Raw genomic sequence first — 21,148 nt, forward strand, 5'->3', positions numbered from 1 at the left:
TATACACTTGAAAGGGCAGGTTTTCATATACACAGTCCATTGTCAGAATGGAAGAGTTTGCCTAAGGCTGTTCAGGTGTTTGGCTGTAGGAGGTAATAATATGTAGATTAACATGCCCTGAGCTGTCTGGCAGCAAGCAATCATGCAGCGGTTCTCAACCAGTGGGTCGCGACCTTTTCACAGGGGTCGCCTAAGACCATCGGAAAACACATATATAACTACATATTGTTTTTGTGATTAATCACTATGCTTTAACTATGTTCGATTTGTAACAATGAAATTGGGGACCACCACAACATGAGGAACTGTATTAAAGGGCTGCGGCATTAGGAAGGTTGAGAACCACTGGTTTAAAGAATTTCTTTATTGCATAGAAAGAGGTGTAGAAGATGTAATTGAATTTTCTGATTGTTATGTATGGAACTGAGCATTTACATTCCAGTAACAAACACTGTAATCTTTGACTACATTGAGGAAATTCAAAGATTTTAGTCCAAAAAAGACTTTGTTCAGAGTTGATAGGTATGAATATATGTGTCTCTCTTCCTCAGGATTCCATTGCTGATTGAATTATGGCACAAAGATAAAATGAGTAAAGATTTACTTCTGGGAATCGCTAGAATCCAGCTTTCAAACATCATATCTTCAGAAAAAACTCACTTTTTAGGTTCTAATGGTGAACAGTGTTGGCATCAAACTTACAGTGAAAGTGTGCCTTTCATAGCAGCACAAGGGTAATGCATTTTGCAAAATTGATCTTAGCTTTGCTTTTTATTCTCATTAGTTATAACCTTATCTTTTCATATCATTTTTTCTCTGATCTTCATGACCTGTGGGAACTGTATCCTAGTTTGCTCTTTAGCTTTCTGATACCCATTATACCCTCTCAAAGTTAAGAATCTGTGCTGCTACAGTACTGCAATATTTACTCAGACTGGTGAATATTTCCCTCTCTTCTGTTTAGCCTGACAATTTTAAATTCAGAATTTTTTTAAACTTTATTGTTGAAAGTATTACATATGTCCCCTTTTTTACCCCATTGACTCCTAGCCTGCCCCACCCTCCACCACCCTATTATCTGTGTCCATGGGTTATGCATAAATGCAAACATGTGGGTTATCTCTTCCTACCCACCCACCCTTGCCTTTCCTATTTTAATCTCAAAATTACAATGTATTTTTACATTATGTTGCATTGGGAATGACTATTTTTCTGCTTAAAAATATGTTTTAACTTTTACCTTATTGTTGAAGTCTGAGGATGCTTTGCACTTTCAAAGACAATTGTTTTGTTGTTGTTGTTTTTGCTTTTAAATATATTTTATTTATTTTTTACATAGAGGAAGGGAGAGGGATAGAGAGCTAGAAACATCAATGAGAGAGAAACAAAACATCAACCAGCTGCCTCCCGTACACCCCCGACTGGGGATGTGCCTGCAACCAAGGTACATGCCCTTGATCGAAATCGAACCCGGGACCCTTCATTCCGCAGGCCGATACTCTATCCACTGAGCCAAACCGGCTAGGGCACAATTGTTTTTTTTTTGGTCCTAAAATTCATTGTCACTGTGAAAAGCTGGAGTTCACATATTTCAGACAAATAATATATTTGTTGCATGATTTTTAAAAATTTAACAATAGAAATTTAAATTTAGTTTGATATTTTATACAACATGTCTTTATTTTTAAAGCATAGTAAGAAAGTAGAAGGAAAACAGGCTCATTAAAAAGCTGAAATCTAAAAGTTGTATTGAAATTTCTTCTCTTACGCTTCCCCATCAATAGCCACTTCCAGAGAATGAAGGTTTATTAAAATTTATATTTACTTGGAAGATCTGGGAACAGGTGTTTTAGAGAACCAGATATTTCGGGTAAATGAAAATTCTTTGTGTTTCAACTCCTGTTGTTGAAAATCTCTTTTAAAAATTAACACTGTCATAAGTAGAATAATATGAAAATAATCAAATTCTTACTATTTGAAGTTATTTTAATTCTGTTTGTTGTGAATGTTAACTTTTATTGCCCTGCTCTGTAGACTGAGAAGTTTTAGATTTATACCTAAGTGAAAACTTCAGATGTGGCAGTGCTTCATTACACTTTAATTTCTTTTAAAACCTGTGAGATTAGTTGATTACTGAAAGGATCCTACACAATTAGAACTCTTAAAGTTTTGTTTGACCAAGGGTTCATAGAATATATTTGACTTAGACAAAGCCATGGGTTTTTTATTGCCAAGGTTTTATTTTTTTCTAACATTTTTTTAATTTAATTAATACTACAGAACTCATATCAATAAAAATATAGTTAACCTACTTATAGAAATTAGCCTGAGGCAATGCTCATATCCAGTAGAAGATTTATGTACAAGTGTGTTCAAAAGTGGAAAAACAACTCACAATAACCTGTATATAGTCAAGAATAGGGGAATTAAGTTTATTTTACTACATAAATTCTTTAGTACATTTTATAGGCATTAAAAGTTATGTTTTTGAATTAATGTTTATGACAGAGAAAATGATTTTGATATAAATAGGAAAAGAGACCCTGGCCGGTTTGGCTCAGTGGATAGAGCATCAGCCTGCAGACTGAAGGGCCCCAGGTTCGATTCTGGCCGAGGGCATATGACCAGGTTGCGGGCTCGATCCCTAGTAGGGGATGTGCAGGAGGCGGCCAATCAATGATTCTGTCTCATCATTGATGTTTCTATCTTTCTCCTCCTCTCACTTCCTCTCTGAAATCAATAAAAATATATTTTAAAAAAATAGGAAAAGAGGACAAAATGGTATGGTCTTAATGTGCATGATTACATGTGTATCTACATATACAGAAAACAGAGGAAGGGACGTAAGTAAATTTCAGCAGTAATAAGCTATGGGCAGGGAGATTAAAATTTCTCCTTTATTTTGTACTTCTCAATTTTTCCAAGTAATCTGTAGGTCCTTTTATAGTAAACAAAGGTATGTATTTAATAGGGTGTTAGTGATCAGATGAAATCATGTATATGGAAGGTCTTGAAGCCCTTAGAAGCTGCTGCAGTTTCAGTAGCAAGTGCCAGATGCAGGAAATGTTGTCTACTCAATGCTTTAGTGTTGGAGACATAAGAGGAAGAATAACATAAAATGTTCCATGAGTTTCAGTATATTTCTGATTTCATTTGTAGGTCAAATAACAGGATAATAAATCTTTCTTACACCATGACTCTAGAAGATTATGGAATATTAAAAACACGTGAGATTTTTGTCTCTGATTCATCTCAGGTAAATATCATTGAATGTTATCAAATTACTCTTGAAAAACGGATCTAATGTGTATGTGTGTGAGTGTATTTGTTTCAATATGCTTTTTTCTATTCATATATTAGGGTTTAACTGCTGTACAACAGAACTCATCTTGTCTTCCTCCCGCACCTTGTCCTTCAGAAGTCCAGACAGAGCCTCGAGAAACCTTAGAATACAAAGCAGCACTTGAGCTAGAAATGTGGAAGGAGAGGCAAGAAGACATTTTTGAAAATCAGGTTACTTTTTAAACATTACTTTAAGCCTCTATTTGTATCTACTTAATATGTTTTTCCTTCTCCATACTAGGCTTTTACTATGTTCCATGGTCCCCTACTAGTCCCTTTGAATATCAAGAATACCTTACTCCTAAAGAAAAATTGAGAATAAAAAAACAAAAAACAGAAACCACTAAGAAGGATTCCCTCAACTTTGTCTCTGATCTTAAGCAAATTAGAACTGAAGGTTAGAGATCAGAGATTGACTTGAAGGTTTCTTTTCATTCCGGTCCTCATTTAGTGTACCCTCCTGGAACATGGAATTATCAGTCTCTGAACAAGAGAGTTAGAAAACACAATTTACCATGTACTCCCCTGAATTATATGGGTACTACTTGCCTCAGGCATCTTTTAAAAAATAAAATAGAACACCTTACATAAACATATCAGTGATCATTTAATTTTTAACTGATAACTGATTTGTTTACTTGAAATATTTAGGATTTTTGTCTGACTTTATTTTTCTTCCTTTTGTAGCTAAAGCAGAAAGAACTAGCTCATATGCAAGCTCTTGCGGAGGAATGGAAGAAAAGGGATCGAGAGAGAGAATCACTAGTAAAGAAAAAGGTAGTAACATGTATAGAAATTGAAGGGGAAAGGAATAAAATTACAGTGTCTTGTATATGTATTTTTGAAATTGTGTTTTGAGTTTGGGAAAAAGATAAAGTAGCTTTTATTATTTTAGGTGGCTGAATATACTCTTCTGGAAGGAAAACTTCAAAAAACCCTAATTGATTTAGAGAAGAGAGAGCACCAGCTGGCCATTACAGAATCAGAGGTACTGTATTTGTCAAATACCTTTATTTCATAGAATCCATGTTAGGTTAATACCATTCATTCCTTTTTTAAAAAAATATATTTTTATTGAATTTATTTTAGAGAAGAAGGGAGAGGGAGAGGTAGAAATATCAATGAGAGAGAATTGTTAATCAGCTCCCTCCTGCATGCCCCCACAACTCAAGCATGTGCACTGACTGGCAATCATTCCAGCTACCTCTTGGTGCATGGGTCAGCGCTCAACCACTGAGCCACATAGGCGGGGCTTCATTTCTTTTTTCTTTGTACTTATATATAAAATGTATTTCTTAGAAGTTGTCTTCCAGACATTATGGAGAACAATTGGGTAAAGAATGTTTTATGTTTTAGAAGGTGAGGAATAGAAAGTGCTTATTGTTTGAAATGGTTAACTATTATTTACCCAGTTTGGTTAACTCCTACAATAGTGGAGGTATTTGGTTAACTTTCCCATTATGTAAACTTTAAATGGATAGTTACCTTACCTAGAGAAGAGAGAAAATGTAGCGTAGGTTCAGGGGTCTAGAATCCTGATTTGGTTTTCAGTAAGAAGGAAATATCCCACATCCTTGCCCATTAAAGATTAGATCCAAAAATAAATGAGTACTAGGCTTAGTTAACATTTTTGTTAGGTCCTATTAAATTTTAACCTAAATACTTTTTTAAACTGTTGTAAAAGTTGTTTCAAAATAATTAATATTCTTCCACATTAAATTTATATGCTCCTTCCCTACCCAAATTTGTTTCTTAAAGTTTCCTCAGCATATCACCCTAACCTTATCTTTATTCATTTTCTGGGATTTGAGTTAGATGTTTAAACTTGCATATTTGTTCCTAATACTTAGAATCTGTTATCTTCTGTGTGAATGGGTGGAAAATAAAAATAAAACATTTCTAAAAGAAGAAAAGGAACTTTTGCTTATATATTAAAATGGGTTTATTTAAATAGGAATTTTAGGTGATTAGGGCATTTTCAGTTGAATTTATAGAGGTCATATATGGATTTTTGTGTATACTTTGTATAAGAATTAAATGATTGAAAATAATGTAAGTATTCTGAACATTTGACTATATATATGGATAATAGAATACTGAACAGTATAATGTAGCTCAACCTCTTAAAGATGCACTTGTTTTAAGCTTCAACGAGAAAGAAGGGAACTGAAATCAGAACGTGAACAGAACCTGCAAGAACTTCAGAACTCTATCCGTAGGGCCAAGGAAGATTGTATTCACCAAGTAGAACTGGAAAGGTTAAAGATCAAGCAGCTAGAAGAGGACAAACACCGACTTCAGCAGCAGGTTGGATGAAATACCTATCATCTCTTTACACTTAGAGTTTATTTGCATCTAGAAATAATTGGTATAATTCACTAAAAAGTTATAAAAACTCACAGTAATTTGGATGATTAATATTTATTGCAGAGCTTCAAATATACTTTAAGTTGGATCTTCTTTTCCTAAGTCAAAGCTAAGGACCATATTGGAATAATTTTTCTTCCCTTACAATTATTTGCATGAAATTGTACTATATTTCAGATAAATCTCAGCTTAAAATTATTTTCTGATAAATCACCTTTTAGCAAACATGCGTAAACTTCATATCACTGGACTGAATTCAGTTAAGAATCAAATTTCATGAGAGAATTGTCTCTGCTCTTCATTTCCTCACCTTATACTCACGTCACAACCCATCCCCATTGCTCCAGCCAGCCAGTTGTCAAAGAAGTCACTACATTCAGTGGGCATTTTTCATTCTTATCTTACGCAGACTTATTGACAACATCAACACTGTTGTCCTTGTTTTTGTATATTCTCTTCTCTCGACTTCTCCAACACCACTCTCCTTGCTTTCCTCTACTTTTCTGGCCACCCCTCAGGCTCCTTTGCAGGTTTATTTTCCTTTAGTAAATGTTAGACCTCTTTTAAGTTCAAAACTTACTTTGTACTAAACAATCTTATTAATGTCCATGGGAACGGAGACAATCTGTACCTCTTGAACTTTCACATGTATATCCCAGACCTTTCCTTTGCACTGTAGACCAATAAATCTGCTTTTTTGATATCTCTAATTGGATGTCTAAAGTCATTTAAAACCCAACATGATCCTCCTATCCATGTCTGAGCTTTCTGTAAGTCAAGCATGTCAGACTCAGGGGCCGCATGCCTTGTTTATTTGGCCCGTGTTAGCCTTTGAGTTTGACATGCTTGCTGTAAGTGTTCTTTATTTCTGTTCTTCCTGTTGCAACCAGAGTGATATTTTTAAAATTTGGGAATCATGACACCCTCCTGTAAAACCTTTCAATGTCATTTCACTGCTCAGAATAATTACCTTGCCCTACAAGCCTCTGCAGGGCTTGGAACCAGCCTATCTCTCTCACCTTTGTCCTGTGCTCTCCAGCCACACTGGTTTCCCTTCAGGTTCTCAAGCATGCTGAGCTTCACCACAGGATCTTTGTGTGTGCTACACTCATCCTTCTGTTTTCAGCTGAAGCATCAATTACTCGGGGAGCAGGGATCAGGGACAATTTCCCTAAGTTTTTGTTACATATTTTCATAGCATATTATTCTCTCATTCTTTTTCTTTATGACATGTTAGAGCAGTTTTATTATTTTCATTAGTGTGATAATTCAATCAGTGTCTATTATAAATCAAAACAGTTTTATGGAGTTAACAATCTGTATACCTAGAGCCCAGCTAGTCTTGATCGAATAATTGGGGCTTAATAAATATTTGCTAAAAAAAAAAAAAAAGAATCAAGCTGTTAAATGTTAAATATTAAGCTTATCTTTCTTGAAAAATTTCATTGTAGATTAGATATGTATGATGAATGCCTCCAAAGTCTTCAGTAAATTCTGACATGAAGAATAGCTTCCATAGCAGTTCAGGTCACATTGTTTAGTGGTTGTAAATATGAATTTGATTGTTATTATGGAGATCTTATTTAAGATAAAGTTGCAAAAGTAGGCAGTCATGATGGGATTTACCAAATGCTTTTCCCACTTGTCAGGAAGATTCAGCCATCTAGAACCATCGCTCCTAATGTGTTAATCACCAGCGGAGTTCTTGAAAAAAACCTCGGTCTCTACTTTGTCCCAGACTGCTATAATGAGCTTATGGGAAGAACTGGTATTTTAGAAGAATTACCCAGGGAACTCTTAAAACATAATCTAAAGACCTGGGGAAAAACTGTGGGGACTGCAGAAATTTCTGAGATGCCCATTTTGCTAAGCTCATGACTATAATACATGTTATATTTTCTTTGTATGAAAACAAAATTTTTAGGCCCTTACTCTGAACCAGCTTTCATGCATTATATGTATAATTCTAACTAGACAGGTAGAAGAACTGATAGTAGTTACCAGAACTCAAAAAATCAATGTAGTTTATGAACCACTTAGCAAAGGAAAAAAAGCCCACTATGCCTAATAGCTTATTGCTTTACAACCTGATTGTAACCACAATAATGGTGTATGATAATGTCCCTGAATGGTAGGAAAAAATATTTGACCCAACCCCTTCATAGTTATAATCTTTAAATTACCTTAAGTTGTAAGAGTGTTTGAATTATGAAATTCATATAGTATCTAATTTTAAGAATAAATACTGTATTAAAATTAAACTTTTCATTGATAATAATCTGCTATATCTGTAATCTTTTCTTACATGTAACATCTTAAGTATCAGTATTTTTATAAGGTAACTTAACAAAAATGGTCTCATGATACTGGTTTTATAAGAAATTCCATACTCTTAAAAAGTTTTGTATATTGTCAGTCAGTTGATTTACTAAATTTTTAGGATTACTAGAGATCTTTGTACTGTAAACATGTGTAGAATAAGAAAAAATGAGATTGTTGAATTAAATTCTGTAATACTAAACTTTACATCTTTTTTTTAATGGCTGTAATACTTTTTTTTTTTTAAATACAGCTTAATGATGCTGAAAATAAGTATAAGATTTTGGAAAAAGAGTTCCAGCAGTTCAAGGATCAGCAAAGCAACAAACCAGAACTCCGCCTACAGTCTGAAATAAACCTTCTCACCTTGGAAAAGGTACCCACGTCAATATACCCACTTAACTAGTCCTAACGATCAACTTATGAAGTTAGTAGTGACACTTACATATACACTGTAACATTTTACTGAAGTATTCTGACACCAGATAACACATCAGAGAATTCAAGGCTGAAGAAGCAGTTTCAAAATATGGGCAGGAACCAGGGTGAGCAAGGCAAGACCTGCTCTGTCACAAAAGTCTACTTGAAGGTGCTAGATTCTGTTTCCCTGGTTCTAGTGTCTTTCATTAAAAGTATAACCAGATGCCTATATTAAATGGCCTAAAGCAGGGGTTCTCAAACTACGGCCCGTGAGCCACATGCAAATACAAATATTGTATTTGTTCCCGTTTTGTTTTTTTTACTTCAAAATAAGATATGTGCAGTGTGCATAGGAATTTGTTCATAGTATTTTTTTAAACTATAGTCCGGCCCTCCAACGGTCTGAGGGACAGTGAACTGGCCCCCTATTTAAAAAGTTTGAGGACCCCTGGCCTAAAGTGATTCCTGGTTTCTTGGCAGGATACTGATTAATATAATTGGTTTTTCATTTACCAGCAAAGATGTGTACTATTTATAACACCATGCTAAATGCTATTATGAATGATTCAAAAATGTTCAGAATAGAGTCAGGGAGGTTACAAAAGGAAACAAGGAACTTACCCAAATAATTATAGTGAAAGGCAAATGGTAGCAAGTATCATCTAACTTTCTCTTAACAAATGTTATGAATGCAAAAGGAAAACAAAGTCAACTCTGCAATTTAAGTATAACAAAGAAATGAAAAGGAACCCAAAGGATAGGTGAAATTTTAAATAGGTAATTATGTGGGTAAGGGTATCCCAAGGAGAGGTATTGTACTTAGGTTAAAAAGTCTATTGCATACTTGTAAAATAGCTTGACTAGAACTTAGAGTTTAATCAGTAATCAATATAGTAGTGGTTTCAAAATAAAAACAAGACTGATAAGAAAATGCGGGAAGACCTTAGATGCTAAGTTAAAGAATTTGTATTTTATCTGTAAATAGAAGTCAGAGATTATGCTCAACTTTGTAAGATTGGCTTAATAAATATTAATAGAAATGAATTTTAATGAACTTTTGGTGGAAGTTATAGAGAATTCTGATTTGACATATTTGAGATGTTAGCCGATTAAGTGGAGAAGTTCATTAAAAATGAGAAAATATAGTAGGAAGAGAGAAATGGGTTAGACATACAGACTTGGGAGTCATTTGAATAAAGTAACATCCTTAGAATTAGATGAAATTGTTCAAGGAGCGTTTAGTAAGGAAAACTGAACATATAACTTTAAAGGGAAAGTTCAGCTTCATAGACAAAAAGCAAGAGTCAGGGAAGATGGCTAAAATGATTTAGAGAAGTAATAAATGTAGTCTAGTGTGCCCCCCCCCCCCCAAAAAAAAGAGTTTTAAAAATGAGGAAGTAACAGTAATCTCTTATGAATGGAAGGAAAGTCAGGAATGGTTGAGGAAAGGTCATGGGTTTAACAGTTTAAGTCACTACCTTGTAATAAGCCCAATTACAGAGTGTTAAATGTGGCATTGAAAGAAAATGAGCCCACGGGACTGCCAACGTTGAGAAAAGCTTATGGATAAGTAATTAATAGCAAGGGGAAACTGTTGGTTGTTAGTCTTTGAAAAAGAAACACCAAGAGGCAAAACGCATGAATGCCTGGAAGATGTGGAGCTAGGAGTAGGTGGTAAAATCAATCTTTTGAGTTAAGAAGCCTTGTAACTGGTTTCCTCTAGTGTTTCTGCAGCCTCTCAGTTGCCTGGCTCTTCTTGATTGCAAAGTGTTGTTGATTCTGCTTTTTACATAGACAGGCAGTTTCTTCATTTCTCCATTTTTGGCCTTCTCATTTCTCTAACAATGAACTTGAATCCAGTTAGCCATTTCCCACCCCTATTATGAAAAAAACAAGTATTAAAGTATTTCTGTATTTATAAATATGAATTCTGTGGTACTTAACAGAGATATTTGAAGCACTTAGATAGTATCTCATCAATTTTCTCAAGCTGTTAAGTAGATGTCAAAGAATATTTCCACTTTACTTGGGAAATTCAGAGACCAAATATCTCAAAATTGGAGAAGCATTAACTTTTTAAAAAATATATATTTTATTGATTTTTTTACAGAGAGGAAGGGAGAGAGATAATTAGAAACATCGATGAGAGAGAAATATCGATCAGCTGCCTGCTGTACATCTCCTACTGGGGATGTGCCTGCAACCCAGGTACATGCCTTGACCGGAATCGAACCTGGGACCTTTCAGTCCGCAGGCTGATGCTCTATCCACTGAGCCAAACCGATTCCGGCGAGAAGCATTAACTTTTAATCTTTTCTGAACATAGACTAGATAATATAGAAATAAATTTTAAGTGATTTTTTAAATTCCTTCTTCCAACTACACTTCTACCAAAAAAGTAAAGATCACTACACATTAAAAATATAAACAGCACCATAAATTTGAGAGAGAAAAAATGCATAATTGAACTGCCTCTATATCAGACCTAATGATTTCATTCAGCATATTTTATTGCCTAGTAAAACAAGGTTACTCCCCCGCCCTGCCTCCCCGCCGTTCTGAAAGTTCTTTGTAAATTTTATTGGCGCCAGAAGAGGGCAGAATCTTATTTCTTAAGTAGTAACAAAGACATAAAAGTACAAAAAGGAAGACATAGTGAAAAAGTATCTGATTAAGTCTATAATCTTGTGATTATATCTGATTGAGAGCTTTTTTTCTTTTGTGATTACCCGTGCTCTTCAGTATAACACAGATTTTCCCATTTTGACTGAAATGGCCTAAAAAGAAATTAAGGTACAGCTTTACTACATTTAATTCTTGATTCCCTTTATTATATAAGAAATGAATGTTTGATATGCTTTTAGCTAGGAAATGTCTTTTAGATTGCTTACAAATAATTGGGACTTTTAAAAATAAAATTTGGAAAGCATTATAATTCAGTAGGAGATACATAAGTTGAAGACAGAAGCTAAAATTTAAGAGTATTTGATGAGTATCTGCTGTGTATTTACCGCCTTAGGACAAAGGGTAAAAAGAGATAAAAGTTTGTAATATAATTGGAGAAATGGCTCAGAGAGCCTTAAACAAATGTGTATAATAAAACACCAGGAATGTAATAGAAACACTTTGCAGTTCAGAAAAAGAGAAATTATTTGGTGTTCAGAATACAGTAATTTTAAGAAAGCTCTGGGTCAAGGTAGTATTTGAACTGAACCTGAAGTTTAAGTTAGCGGAGAAGAAAAAGAAAGACTTGACAGGCTCAGGAAGTAATTTGGGCAAAGAGAAGGGGTGTGTAGGGGACCCCAACCTGGTGGTTGGAGTAAAGGGTTTCCTGTTGAGGAATACCAAGAAAGTAGATTGAGCAAGTAGGATGGAATGATATTTTGGAGTGCCTTGAAACCTAGCAGAAGAGTCTAGGCTCAATATTGTGGGCAAGAAGTAGCTATTGTAGATTATTTAGTGGAGAGTGAATTGATCTAATAGTGGTTTGCAAGATTTGTGAATAGATTTGAGGCCGAGGAGAAAAGAGAAGAGCCTGAGCTAAGGAAATGGCATAAAAAAGAATAAAGCTGCAAATACTTTAAGGGAGAAATATATATGCCATATCAGTGCAAATGCTTCCCCAAGCCTCAAATCTACTCGCACTAGGGCCCTTAACTAGGTCTTTGATTGTGTGCATTTTTCTGGGACTAGGGTCCATCTATTTAGATTTACAGAAGCATCTGTGTTCGTAAGTTCATAATCATTGATTTGGTAATAGGAATAAATCAGAAAAGCGAGGTGTGTGTCTCAGATTTGCTAACTTATAATTTCTTTATTTTTAACAAATAAAAAGACTAATGTATTGACTATACATGTGTTTTAAATTAGTTTGAATAACTACCGGTATGCAAATGTGAATTATTTCGATAATCATGGCAAAGCCAATGTAACCTACCCAGACAGCTTTTTTCTGATGAAGTCAGTCCATTGGGTATAAGTATTCCCACTAGGTTCGTCCCTGTTCTAACCCTCAGCTTTGGGCCCACCTAAGACCTATGGACATGATCACTTTTTTTGCTGAAGGCTACTTTTTTACCTCAGAGCTATAAAATGATTTTTCCTGTTCCTGACCTATGTCCTATGTCCTTGTTAAATTACCAGCTAATATGTATAAATCTTTAGGTGTAAGTGGAAGAGATCATCTTTGACAATCTTAGCGTATTATTCAATTTAAGAGGCATGAGTCTAGTTGTGAAATGTCAACACATTTAAATCCAAGCACTAGGGATTTATAAAGCAGTAAAGACCTTGACTCCATTAAGTCGTATATTACTGCAGAGAATGTTCTGGGCTCTTGTGAAGGGAATTTGGCAATCTGCTCTTCCTTTCATTTTATTTTCATGAGTTTTTTGAAGTTTGAATTTTTGGATAGTGTCTTTAGTTTTATTTTTCTGCAAAACATTAGAAATTGTGAGTATGGGAAAAAGTCGACTTCATATAAAAAAATTAGACCAGTTTAGAGTAATAGTATTTTACTCTAATTCAGGCCCATTATTACATTATCGTTTAACTAGTAAAACTGTCTGTTGGCAACATCAATTTGTTTGGTACTTGGGTTGAAACACAGAGAGGACATTCCAAAACATAGCCAAGTTGGATTTAGTTCATGCACAACACATTGCCTGCTGCAAGTATAAATAACCTTATTTTTTAAATTGAATCACTTTCATGTTTTTCTTTATATATTTGAGGAAAAATAGAAAATAAATGTTAGATAAGTGTTACTAGGAGCATTATTTGTCTTTCATTTGGTTTATCATTCTTAAAATATTTTTTTACTTTGTTCTCTTTCTTAGTAAACTGCTTTCTGATTAAACATTTCACTGTTTTCGGCATTCTATGATTTTTGCCAAAATATAGTTATAAAAGAATCTAATAGCTTTCTTTGTTATAAGATAAAATTCCACATAATGAAAGGCCTCCAAAAGGAATAATTTGTTTTCTAAGATTTAGAGTACCAAGTAAATTGGAATGCTAACAGAACTGCTTTTTGTTAAAAAAAAAAAAAAAAAGTATTTTTCATTCTATCATCTTTATGCAATATACATGTTTTAAATACATTTATAGTAACTGTCTGGAGGTTAAGACTAATTCAGTTCCTTTTAGTATGGGCTGTTAGGCAGTAAAAATACGACTATATTTTAAACAAGAAAATGTTCATGTGCCATAATATTTATAGTAAATTATATAACAGTTTTAGATGATGTCGTATGTTATACTACATAAACTCTTTTCTTAAGCCAGACTCTTTGTATATATTATCTTTCAGTGATTGTACACAGTGGTATAGTGTTTCACTTGATATGATTTTAATCACTGTTAGGTTGAACTTGAAAGAAAGTTGGAATCTGCAACTAAATCCAAACTGCATTACAAGCAGCAATGGGGACGAGCTTTGAAAGAACTTGCCAGACTTAAACAGGTATGTAGTTTATAATTAATGGTGGATTATTCTTTTTATGACTTTTTCCCTTGATTCTTCACAAGTTTGCATATTTGGCAATACCTGTTATGTCAGATAAATGTCTGCACTTGAATCTCCAGTGCTATTTTTGAGATTGGGCTTTGTGTGTGTTATATATAAGATCCTCCTTTTTTTAATTAGAAATTGAAACTTTTAGGTTATTTTCTTTAATTGCCAACTGTCCTCTTTCCTAAAAGAAATTGGATAATTTATTTTACTTACACAACTACCACTCTTTTCTTCAGCATTAATTTCTTTCTATTGTGAGTACGTTTGAGGGGAGAAATTTCAGGATAACTTAAATTTAATGTTCTCAAATTTAAGAACATACTTTAAATGTTATTCCTAGGAAGACACAGGTAACTTATTCAATTAAGGAAGGAATCACAGGGAATATTTCCATAATTGTATGACTTTAAAAGTGATAGTTTTCTGAATTCTTAATTGAATTTTTACCCCTCCTGTTGCTAGATAGCATATGCTATTAGCTTCATGAGAAATATATCTTAATGTTAGGTATAATTTCTTCAAGTGATTAAGACCAAATAAATCATTAGCAAGATTTTTTTAATCTAATCTACTTTGACCTAAAACTCATAAGGATCAATAATGGTTAGCTTTAGCTAAAGAAGGTCTTTCAGATTTATGTATCTCCATAAACATCAAATGCTATTAAATATCTTTGTGATATTGTACTAAATGCTTATAACCTTCATAAAGGAGTATGTACTAAACTGCATGAGAATAAATAAAGAAAATTATGCTAACATAGCTTGTAGGTAAGTTGCGATTATAAGTATAAAATAATATAGTAGTCCTTCCTTAATCATGGGGGCTACATTCCAAGACGCCTAGTGGATGCCTGAAGCCACAGATAGTACTGAGCCCTATATACAGGGATGGGCAAAAATAGGTTTATAATTGTTAATATGGAAAATAATACAATAATTAATAATGCAAGAATAAGCTTTGTGTTTTGCATATTCACAACTATAAACCTATTTTTGCCCACCCCTGTATAGTATTTTTTTCCCTATACCTACATACTTATAAATTAGGCATAGTAAGAAGTTAACAGCAATAACTAATAATAAAATAGAACACTTATAACAATATACTGTAATAAAAGTTATGTGAATGTGGTCTCTCTCAAAATATCTTACTGTATTTTATTCACTTTGTGGTGATGCGAGGAGATATAGTGCTTATGTGATGAGAGGAAGTAAAGTGAATGAGTAGGTACTATGCTATAGTATTAGGATTACTTAAACACAGGACTGCAATACCATAACCGTTGACCTGATAACTAAGTGACTAGTGAGTGTGTACTGTATACAGTGTGATATGCTAGACAAAGGGATGATTCACGTTCTGGGTGAGGTAGAGTTAGGACAGATGAGATTTCATCACATTACTCAGAATGGTGGGCAGTTTTAAATGTATGAATTGTGGGTTTTTTTTTTCTTCTGGAATTTTCCATTTAATGTTTTTGGACCCTGACCATGAATAACTGAAATCACTGAAAACAAAACCACAGAGAAGGGAGGGACTACTCTGTTAACAATAGTAAATTTTTATATGTTCACAAGACTGAGGGTAGATAAGTGAATAATATTTTATATTGAGAGTCTCCTATATTCAAGGCACTGCCCTAAATTTATAGACATAAATAAAACAAAAGTCTTTCCCTCAGGGAACTTACAATTTAGTAATAGAGAAGAAAAGTATAAATATAACATTTACTGCCAAATATTAGGAGCCCTGAAAAGAGCCATACAGAGTACATCTGTTTAATGCAGTGGTTCTCAACCTGTGGGTTGTGACCCCTTTGGGGGTCGAACAACCCTTTCACTGGGTCGCCTAAGACCATCGGAAAACACATATATAATTACATATTGTTTTTTTGACTAATCACTATGTTTTAACTATGTTCAATTTGTAACAATGAAATTGGGGGTCACCATAACATGAGGAACTGTATTAAAGGGTTGTGGCATTAGGAAGGTTGAGAATCACTGTGCTAGAGGGACCAAGAGGGTAGGTGACTCAACCTCAGATGAAAGTCCCCGTTAGAGTGGGCCCCAGTGGCAGTGAACAGACAACCACAGTTGCAAATTCAGGACCTATGAGGCAGAGAATGTGATGGGTGGGGAAGGGGGATAAATGTGTGTCAGAATTATATTCACAAGAAAGCCCAGCCTTTTCAAAGTTTCATCGTGCATCAACGGGCAGTGCTGAGAGCCGGGAGCTGATGCAAGTGGAAACTCAGGTCTGGCAGCCTGCCCACTTGGAGGATAGAGAAAAAGAGGAGGATAATTACAATAATACTGATAGAACAGTTAGCATTAAATTTAGTCTCACTACATGCCAGGTGTTGTGCTTCATGTCTTTTCATTTCATCGTAACCAAGATCCCTATGTAGTAAGTAATATTATTATTTCCACTAGAGGCCTGATGCATGAAGATTAGTGCAAGAATGGGCCTTCCTTCCCCTGGCTGCTGGCATCGCTTTTGCTACGGCCCAGAGCCGCCTTTCCGCCTTCCTACGTTGCCCAGAGGCCCTGAGCAGCTGGGGTGGTGCAGAACGCCTGCATCGTCACCATGGCAACAACACAGGTGTTCCACACTACCCCGGTGTTGGGCACCTGCATATGCAAATTAACCCGCTATCTTTGTTGGGTTAATTTGCATACTCCTGATTGGTGGGTGTCGAAAAGGTACAGTCAGTTTGCATCTTCATCTTTTATTAGATGTTATACATGAAAGAAATGGGACATGGAGAAGTTAGTTGCACACAATCACACAGATACCAAATGATAGAGCTTAGGATTGGAACCATTTGACCAGAGTCCAGGCTTGAGTTTTTTCCCCTTTATAATGTTACAGCTTTATTCCATAGAAGCCAAATAATGAACAAATTTCCCAGAGAAGAAAGTGAGCCATGGAAGACATTAGGGATTGCTGACAGAATATTGACGTAGAAGAAGTCATGCTTTGGCATATCCTAGCCAAACGGTATTGTTGGCTATTAGATAAACTAGTTCTGATAATGAGAATTAAAGTGATTTTGAGAGAGAAGAAGCTAATATAGAGTCATGATGCCAAGATATATATTGTATAATAGGGAGAAATCTGTGGAGTTAGGAGCAATGAAATAATGTGATGAGAATAGATGTTAAAAATAACAGAATACACATTCTATCAGAGGAAGCATATATAGTAGTTTAGAATATGACTCAAGAGAGCTGGGTCTTGGCTTAGCTCTTAACTACTTCTGCAACTTGGGTAATTTAACTTCTCTGATTAGTCTTATTTGTTCAGTGAAATTTTTCCTCACAGGTTGTTCTGAGAATTAAATAAGTCGATTTAAAAGCATTCAATACAATATTTGGTAAGTAATACGTGCTCAATAAATGATAATTGTTGAAAGAAGATGAGCCATAAAGCTATTGTGTAGTGTTCTTGATTTTAGTTGATGGGCACATAATTTAGATCAGTGATGACGAACCTATGATACGCATGTCAGGTGACACGCGAACTCATTTTTTTGGTTGATTTTTCTTTGTTAAATGGCATTTAAATATGTAAAATAAATATCAAAAATATAAGTCTTTGACTATTGTTGCAAATATCAAAAAATTTCTATATGTGACATAGCACCAGAGTTAAGTTAGGGTTTTTCAAAATGCTGACATGCCGAACTCAAAAGGTTCGTCATCACTGATTTAGTTTTGGATATTGATGAACAAGTAATGGAGATATTTTTGACTAGCTGTTCAAAGAAATGATGGGCACCAACAGTTTTAAGTTTAGAGAACAGGAGGATATTATATAGTAACTAGAGGCCCGATGCACGGAAATTCATGCAAGGGTAGGCCTTCCTTCCCCCAGCTGCCGGTACCAACTTCCCTCCAGCACCCGGGACCCAGGCTGGCTTCCCTCCAGCCCTGGCTTTGTCAGGAAGGACGTCTGGAATGATGTCTGGTCTAATTAGTATATTACCCTTTTATTATTATAGATAGCAGTAAGCGAGTTGGGTAGGATATATTGGTAGTTTGAATAGTAAGGGAGTCAGATAGGATATAGTTTGAATAATAACTACTTTGTATTTAGATGGTAGTTTTAATAGATGTTCTGTAGAAAATAGCACAGAAGGGGAAAAAACACCCCCACATGTAAGGGTTCAATGTGCAGATATGCAAGAGTCGGTAGGTATGCTCCCTAAAGTTTGGGTATAGAAACATGAGAGTGCAGAGTGCATTGAGTCTAAAGAAACATCTATAGTTATTTCATTCATCAGCAAGTACTTATTGAGGGCCGAGTCTGTACCTTGCACACTGGTAGATGCTCGATACAGCAGTTTTCTCCCCTGGGTACTTCAAGTTCATCTGATATTTAACAAGAACATAGCAGATTGGTGAGAAATGCAAATGAAGATAAAATATTAGAAAAACAAGAAGACAACTGCTTGTTCCATTTTGTCACTCAAGGCTAAAGGAGAAATGTTTCAAAGATAATGCTTCAAGTATCAAATTTGAAATACGTAAAGTTGTAAAATAGAGAGTAGATGGAGAAGATATGGAACATAGTGCCTTTTATTGAAGTTGCAGAGTGAAGGAGAAGAAACTAATGTAATGATAATTGTAAGGCATTACCAAAGCTAGTAATGAAAAGATTGAAATGTGTCAGTTGCTGATTAGGGCATCTCCTTTATAGAAATGAGTAATCAATAATTATTAAACAAGATAATTTCATCAGAGTGTCATGTTTCTTATTAAGAAATATCCATGCAAGACCTTTTTAGTTTGAGTAAGCTGATTAAGTTACGTTCATAGTTGTATATTGACAAATGGCATTGTTTTCACTGAGGTAGTTTTTAAAATAAAAGAAAGTAAATAATGTTCTGAATAGAATCTTTCAAGTGCATGGCTTTTTATTAGTGTTACACTGAGATAGCCTCCTTTAAAAGTAGATTCAGAATAAAATGTGTCCACCTAATTAACCCTCTTTACTAACGCATCCCCATATACTTACAATCATTTCCTACTTACTCTTTCTATGTATTTTCTGCCCTCTTGCCTAAAAACCATTGGCAAAGTAATTTAGCTATTTTTTCTAATAATAGGATCACAAAATTTCAGACGCCTTTCTCTTGAGTTATTGTAAGAGTATTAAGAAGAAAACAATGTTAAATTAGTGGTTCAACTCTAAACTTGTACTTTTTGAAAACAAATAGTCTCATTCTTTGAGTGCAGTGATCTTCATTACAAACCAATTCTATTCCTTGTCCCACTAACTTTCTGCTTTAGAAACAACTCTGTAAACAGATTTCAGGTTCACTGGGAATCATTGATGTTCTACAGACCACATTTGAGATGCAATACTTTAAGAAGAAATGTAATAGACCTTGAGATTACCATAGTGAATTGTGCTCTGCCACAAACTGTTTTTGGAAGGTTAACATTAATAACTTTGCCAAATAGGCACAATTCATATATGTGAAAATTACTTCAATTTTTTAAAAATGTTTTATTAAAAACATTATGGTGTTTGAATGTAAAAATTGAATTCTCTGCTTTTGATCAGAGACTTGTTTGTGCAACTTTTTGTTTAAATTGGATTAGTACCATGTTAATTTTACATTGTCTCTGGTGAATAGCCACGGGACTATAATCTCTGCCAGTAATTTGTCACAGCAAAATCCTCTGGAGGGCCATACAAAACATTTGTGTAGAACGGATTAGACAGCAAGAGCCATATCTTAGATTGTTAATAAATGTTAATGACAAAACCCAGCTGGTAAAGCTTGGAAATAAGATCTAATGCTTAGTGCCTATTGCCAAAAAAATGTTTAAACAGAGATTTCCATTACTCAGAGGTGATCTAGTGTAGTCAATCTGTGAATTAAAAAATCATAATCTTCTAATTATTTAGAAAAAATATATTTCCTTCAGATTCACTAAAGTCTGTGTTTCCAAGTTTTAATTTCTTTTTTTAGTAAATGGGTAATTGACAGCTGTAAAATAGAAGTAAATGTCACATAAAATGGTTCATAACTTAAAAAACAAGAAAGTGATACCCATACATTCTGGATTTGATACCTCTGGTATACTGTGTAACACTGACTCTAAGAAGTTCTAGTTGTGAGATATTTAAGGGGTAACTTAGTTTTCTTTTTTCTGCCACCTCCATGAAGATATAGTACAGAAATATTTTTAAACCAAAACAAATATTTAAATTGTACTAAAAATATTCAAATTAAGATTAACCTTTTACTCCTTGGGTACAGGACTAAGAACTAAGATTTTGGGTAAGATGTGGGTCCCTTACCATATTTGTGCACAGTAGATCTGTTTAAAACTAAGCTGATATATTTAGTTAAAACAACACAGACTTCATTGGCTGACATCAGCACTATCTTGTCCAGCCTCCTGCTTATCCACTCAGAGTAATTAATTTGATTAATTTATAAGTAATTTAGCCAAGGATAGGATGTAAATCTTTGTTTAAGAAAACAGTTGGAGGTCCAAGTCTTGGTTAAAAACTGTGTCTTGAAACCATCCAGGCCCTCCTCCTGACTTGTCAGCTCTGGGTTATTTTCAGAAAACTTTACTTGAGTTCCTTAGTTTAGTTGTAAGCTTTTTTCCCACAGACTTACATGGTATGTGTGAGTGGGAGAGTATGTAGTGGCCACTTTTTAGCCGCTGTTTAGTCTAGTGTATGTATGTTTACATCTCCTCTCTGGATTTATAGGCAGCCAAGGCAAAATAAAGATTATACTCACTTGATTGAGGAGCCTTTAACCCAGAGCACCTGGCAGCAGAGAGGATTTCTTTCACTAACCTCTAATTTTTGTGTGCGCATGTGTGATTATTTTAAATGCTGGGATCCTTGATTAAAAATTCAAGGTTTTTCTTGCGTTTTAGAACTAAAATGTTTCAAGTTTTATAAAGCTAAAATTTTATAAAGGAACCTAAAAATAATCAACCTTTTATTATTTTTTTCTGCTTGAAAATTTGACAGCACCATATAACATAGAAAATAAAAATCACCAGTAACCTTAACCCCTCCTCAGCCAGATATAAAAATTTGGTGTACTTTCCTAACAAAATACATTGTACATTCCAAAAAGGAACAAAAGGTTCTTATGCACTACAACACCCACCTCCTAGGTTAAGAAGCAGAGCATTATTG

The 21,148-nt window shown here is 34.5% G+C and overlaps 1 protein-coding gene across 2 annotated transcripts in view; it reads left to right on the forward strand.

The window, feature by feature from the left end:
* Positions 1 to 21,148, forward strand: part of CEP120 (centrosomal protein 120kDa) — a 67,225-nt gene that overhangs the window by 35,966 nt on the left and 10,111 nt on the right. For both annotated transcript variants that reach the window (XM_006764389.2, XM_006764388.2), the window contains exons 12-19: positions 552 to 734; positions 3,160 to 3,256; positions 3,361 to 3,513; positions 4,030 to 4,119; positions 4,238 to 4,330; positions 5,488 to 5,649; positions 8,282 to 8,404; positions 13,814 to 13,912. In XM_006764389.2, the coding sequence (XP_006764452.1) occupies positions 552 to 734; positions 3,160 to 3,256; positions 3,361 to 3,513; positions 4,030 to 4,119; positions 4,238 to 4,330; positions 5,488 to 5,649; positions 8,282 to 8,404; positions 13,814 to 13,912 (1,000 nt within the window). The remainder of the gene's footprint in view (positions 1 to 551; positions 735 to 3,159; positions 3,257 to 3,360; positions 3,514 to 4,029; positions 4,120 to 4,237; positions 4,331 to 5,487; positions 5,650 to 8,281; positions 8,405 to 13,813; positions 13,913 to 21,148) is intronic.

Source organism: Myotis davidii, unplaced genomic scaffold (assembly GCF_000327345.1).
Source record: "Myotis davidii unplaced genomic scaffold, ASM32734v1 scaffold159, whole genome shotgun sequence".
In the NCBI taxonomy this organism is placed as follows: domain Eukaryota; kingdom Metazoa; phylum Chordata; class Mammalia; order Chiroptera; family Vespertilionidae; genus Myotis; species Myotis davidii.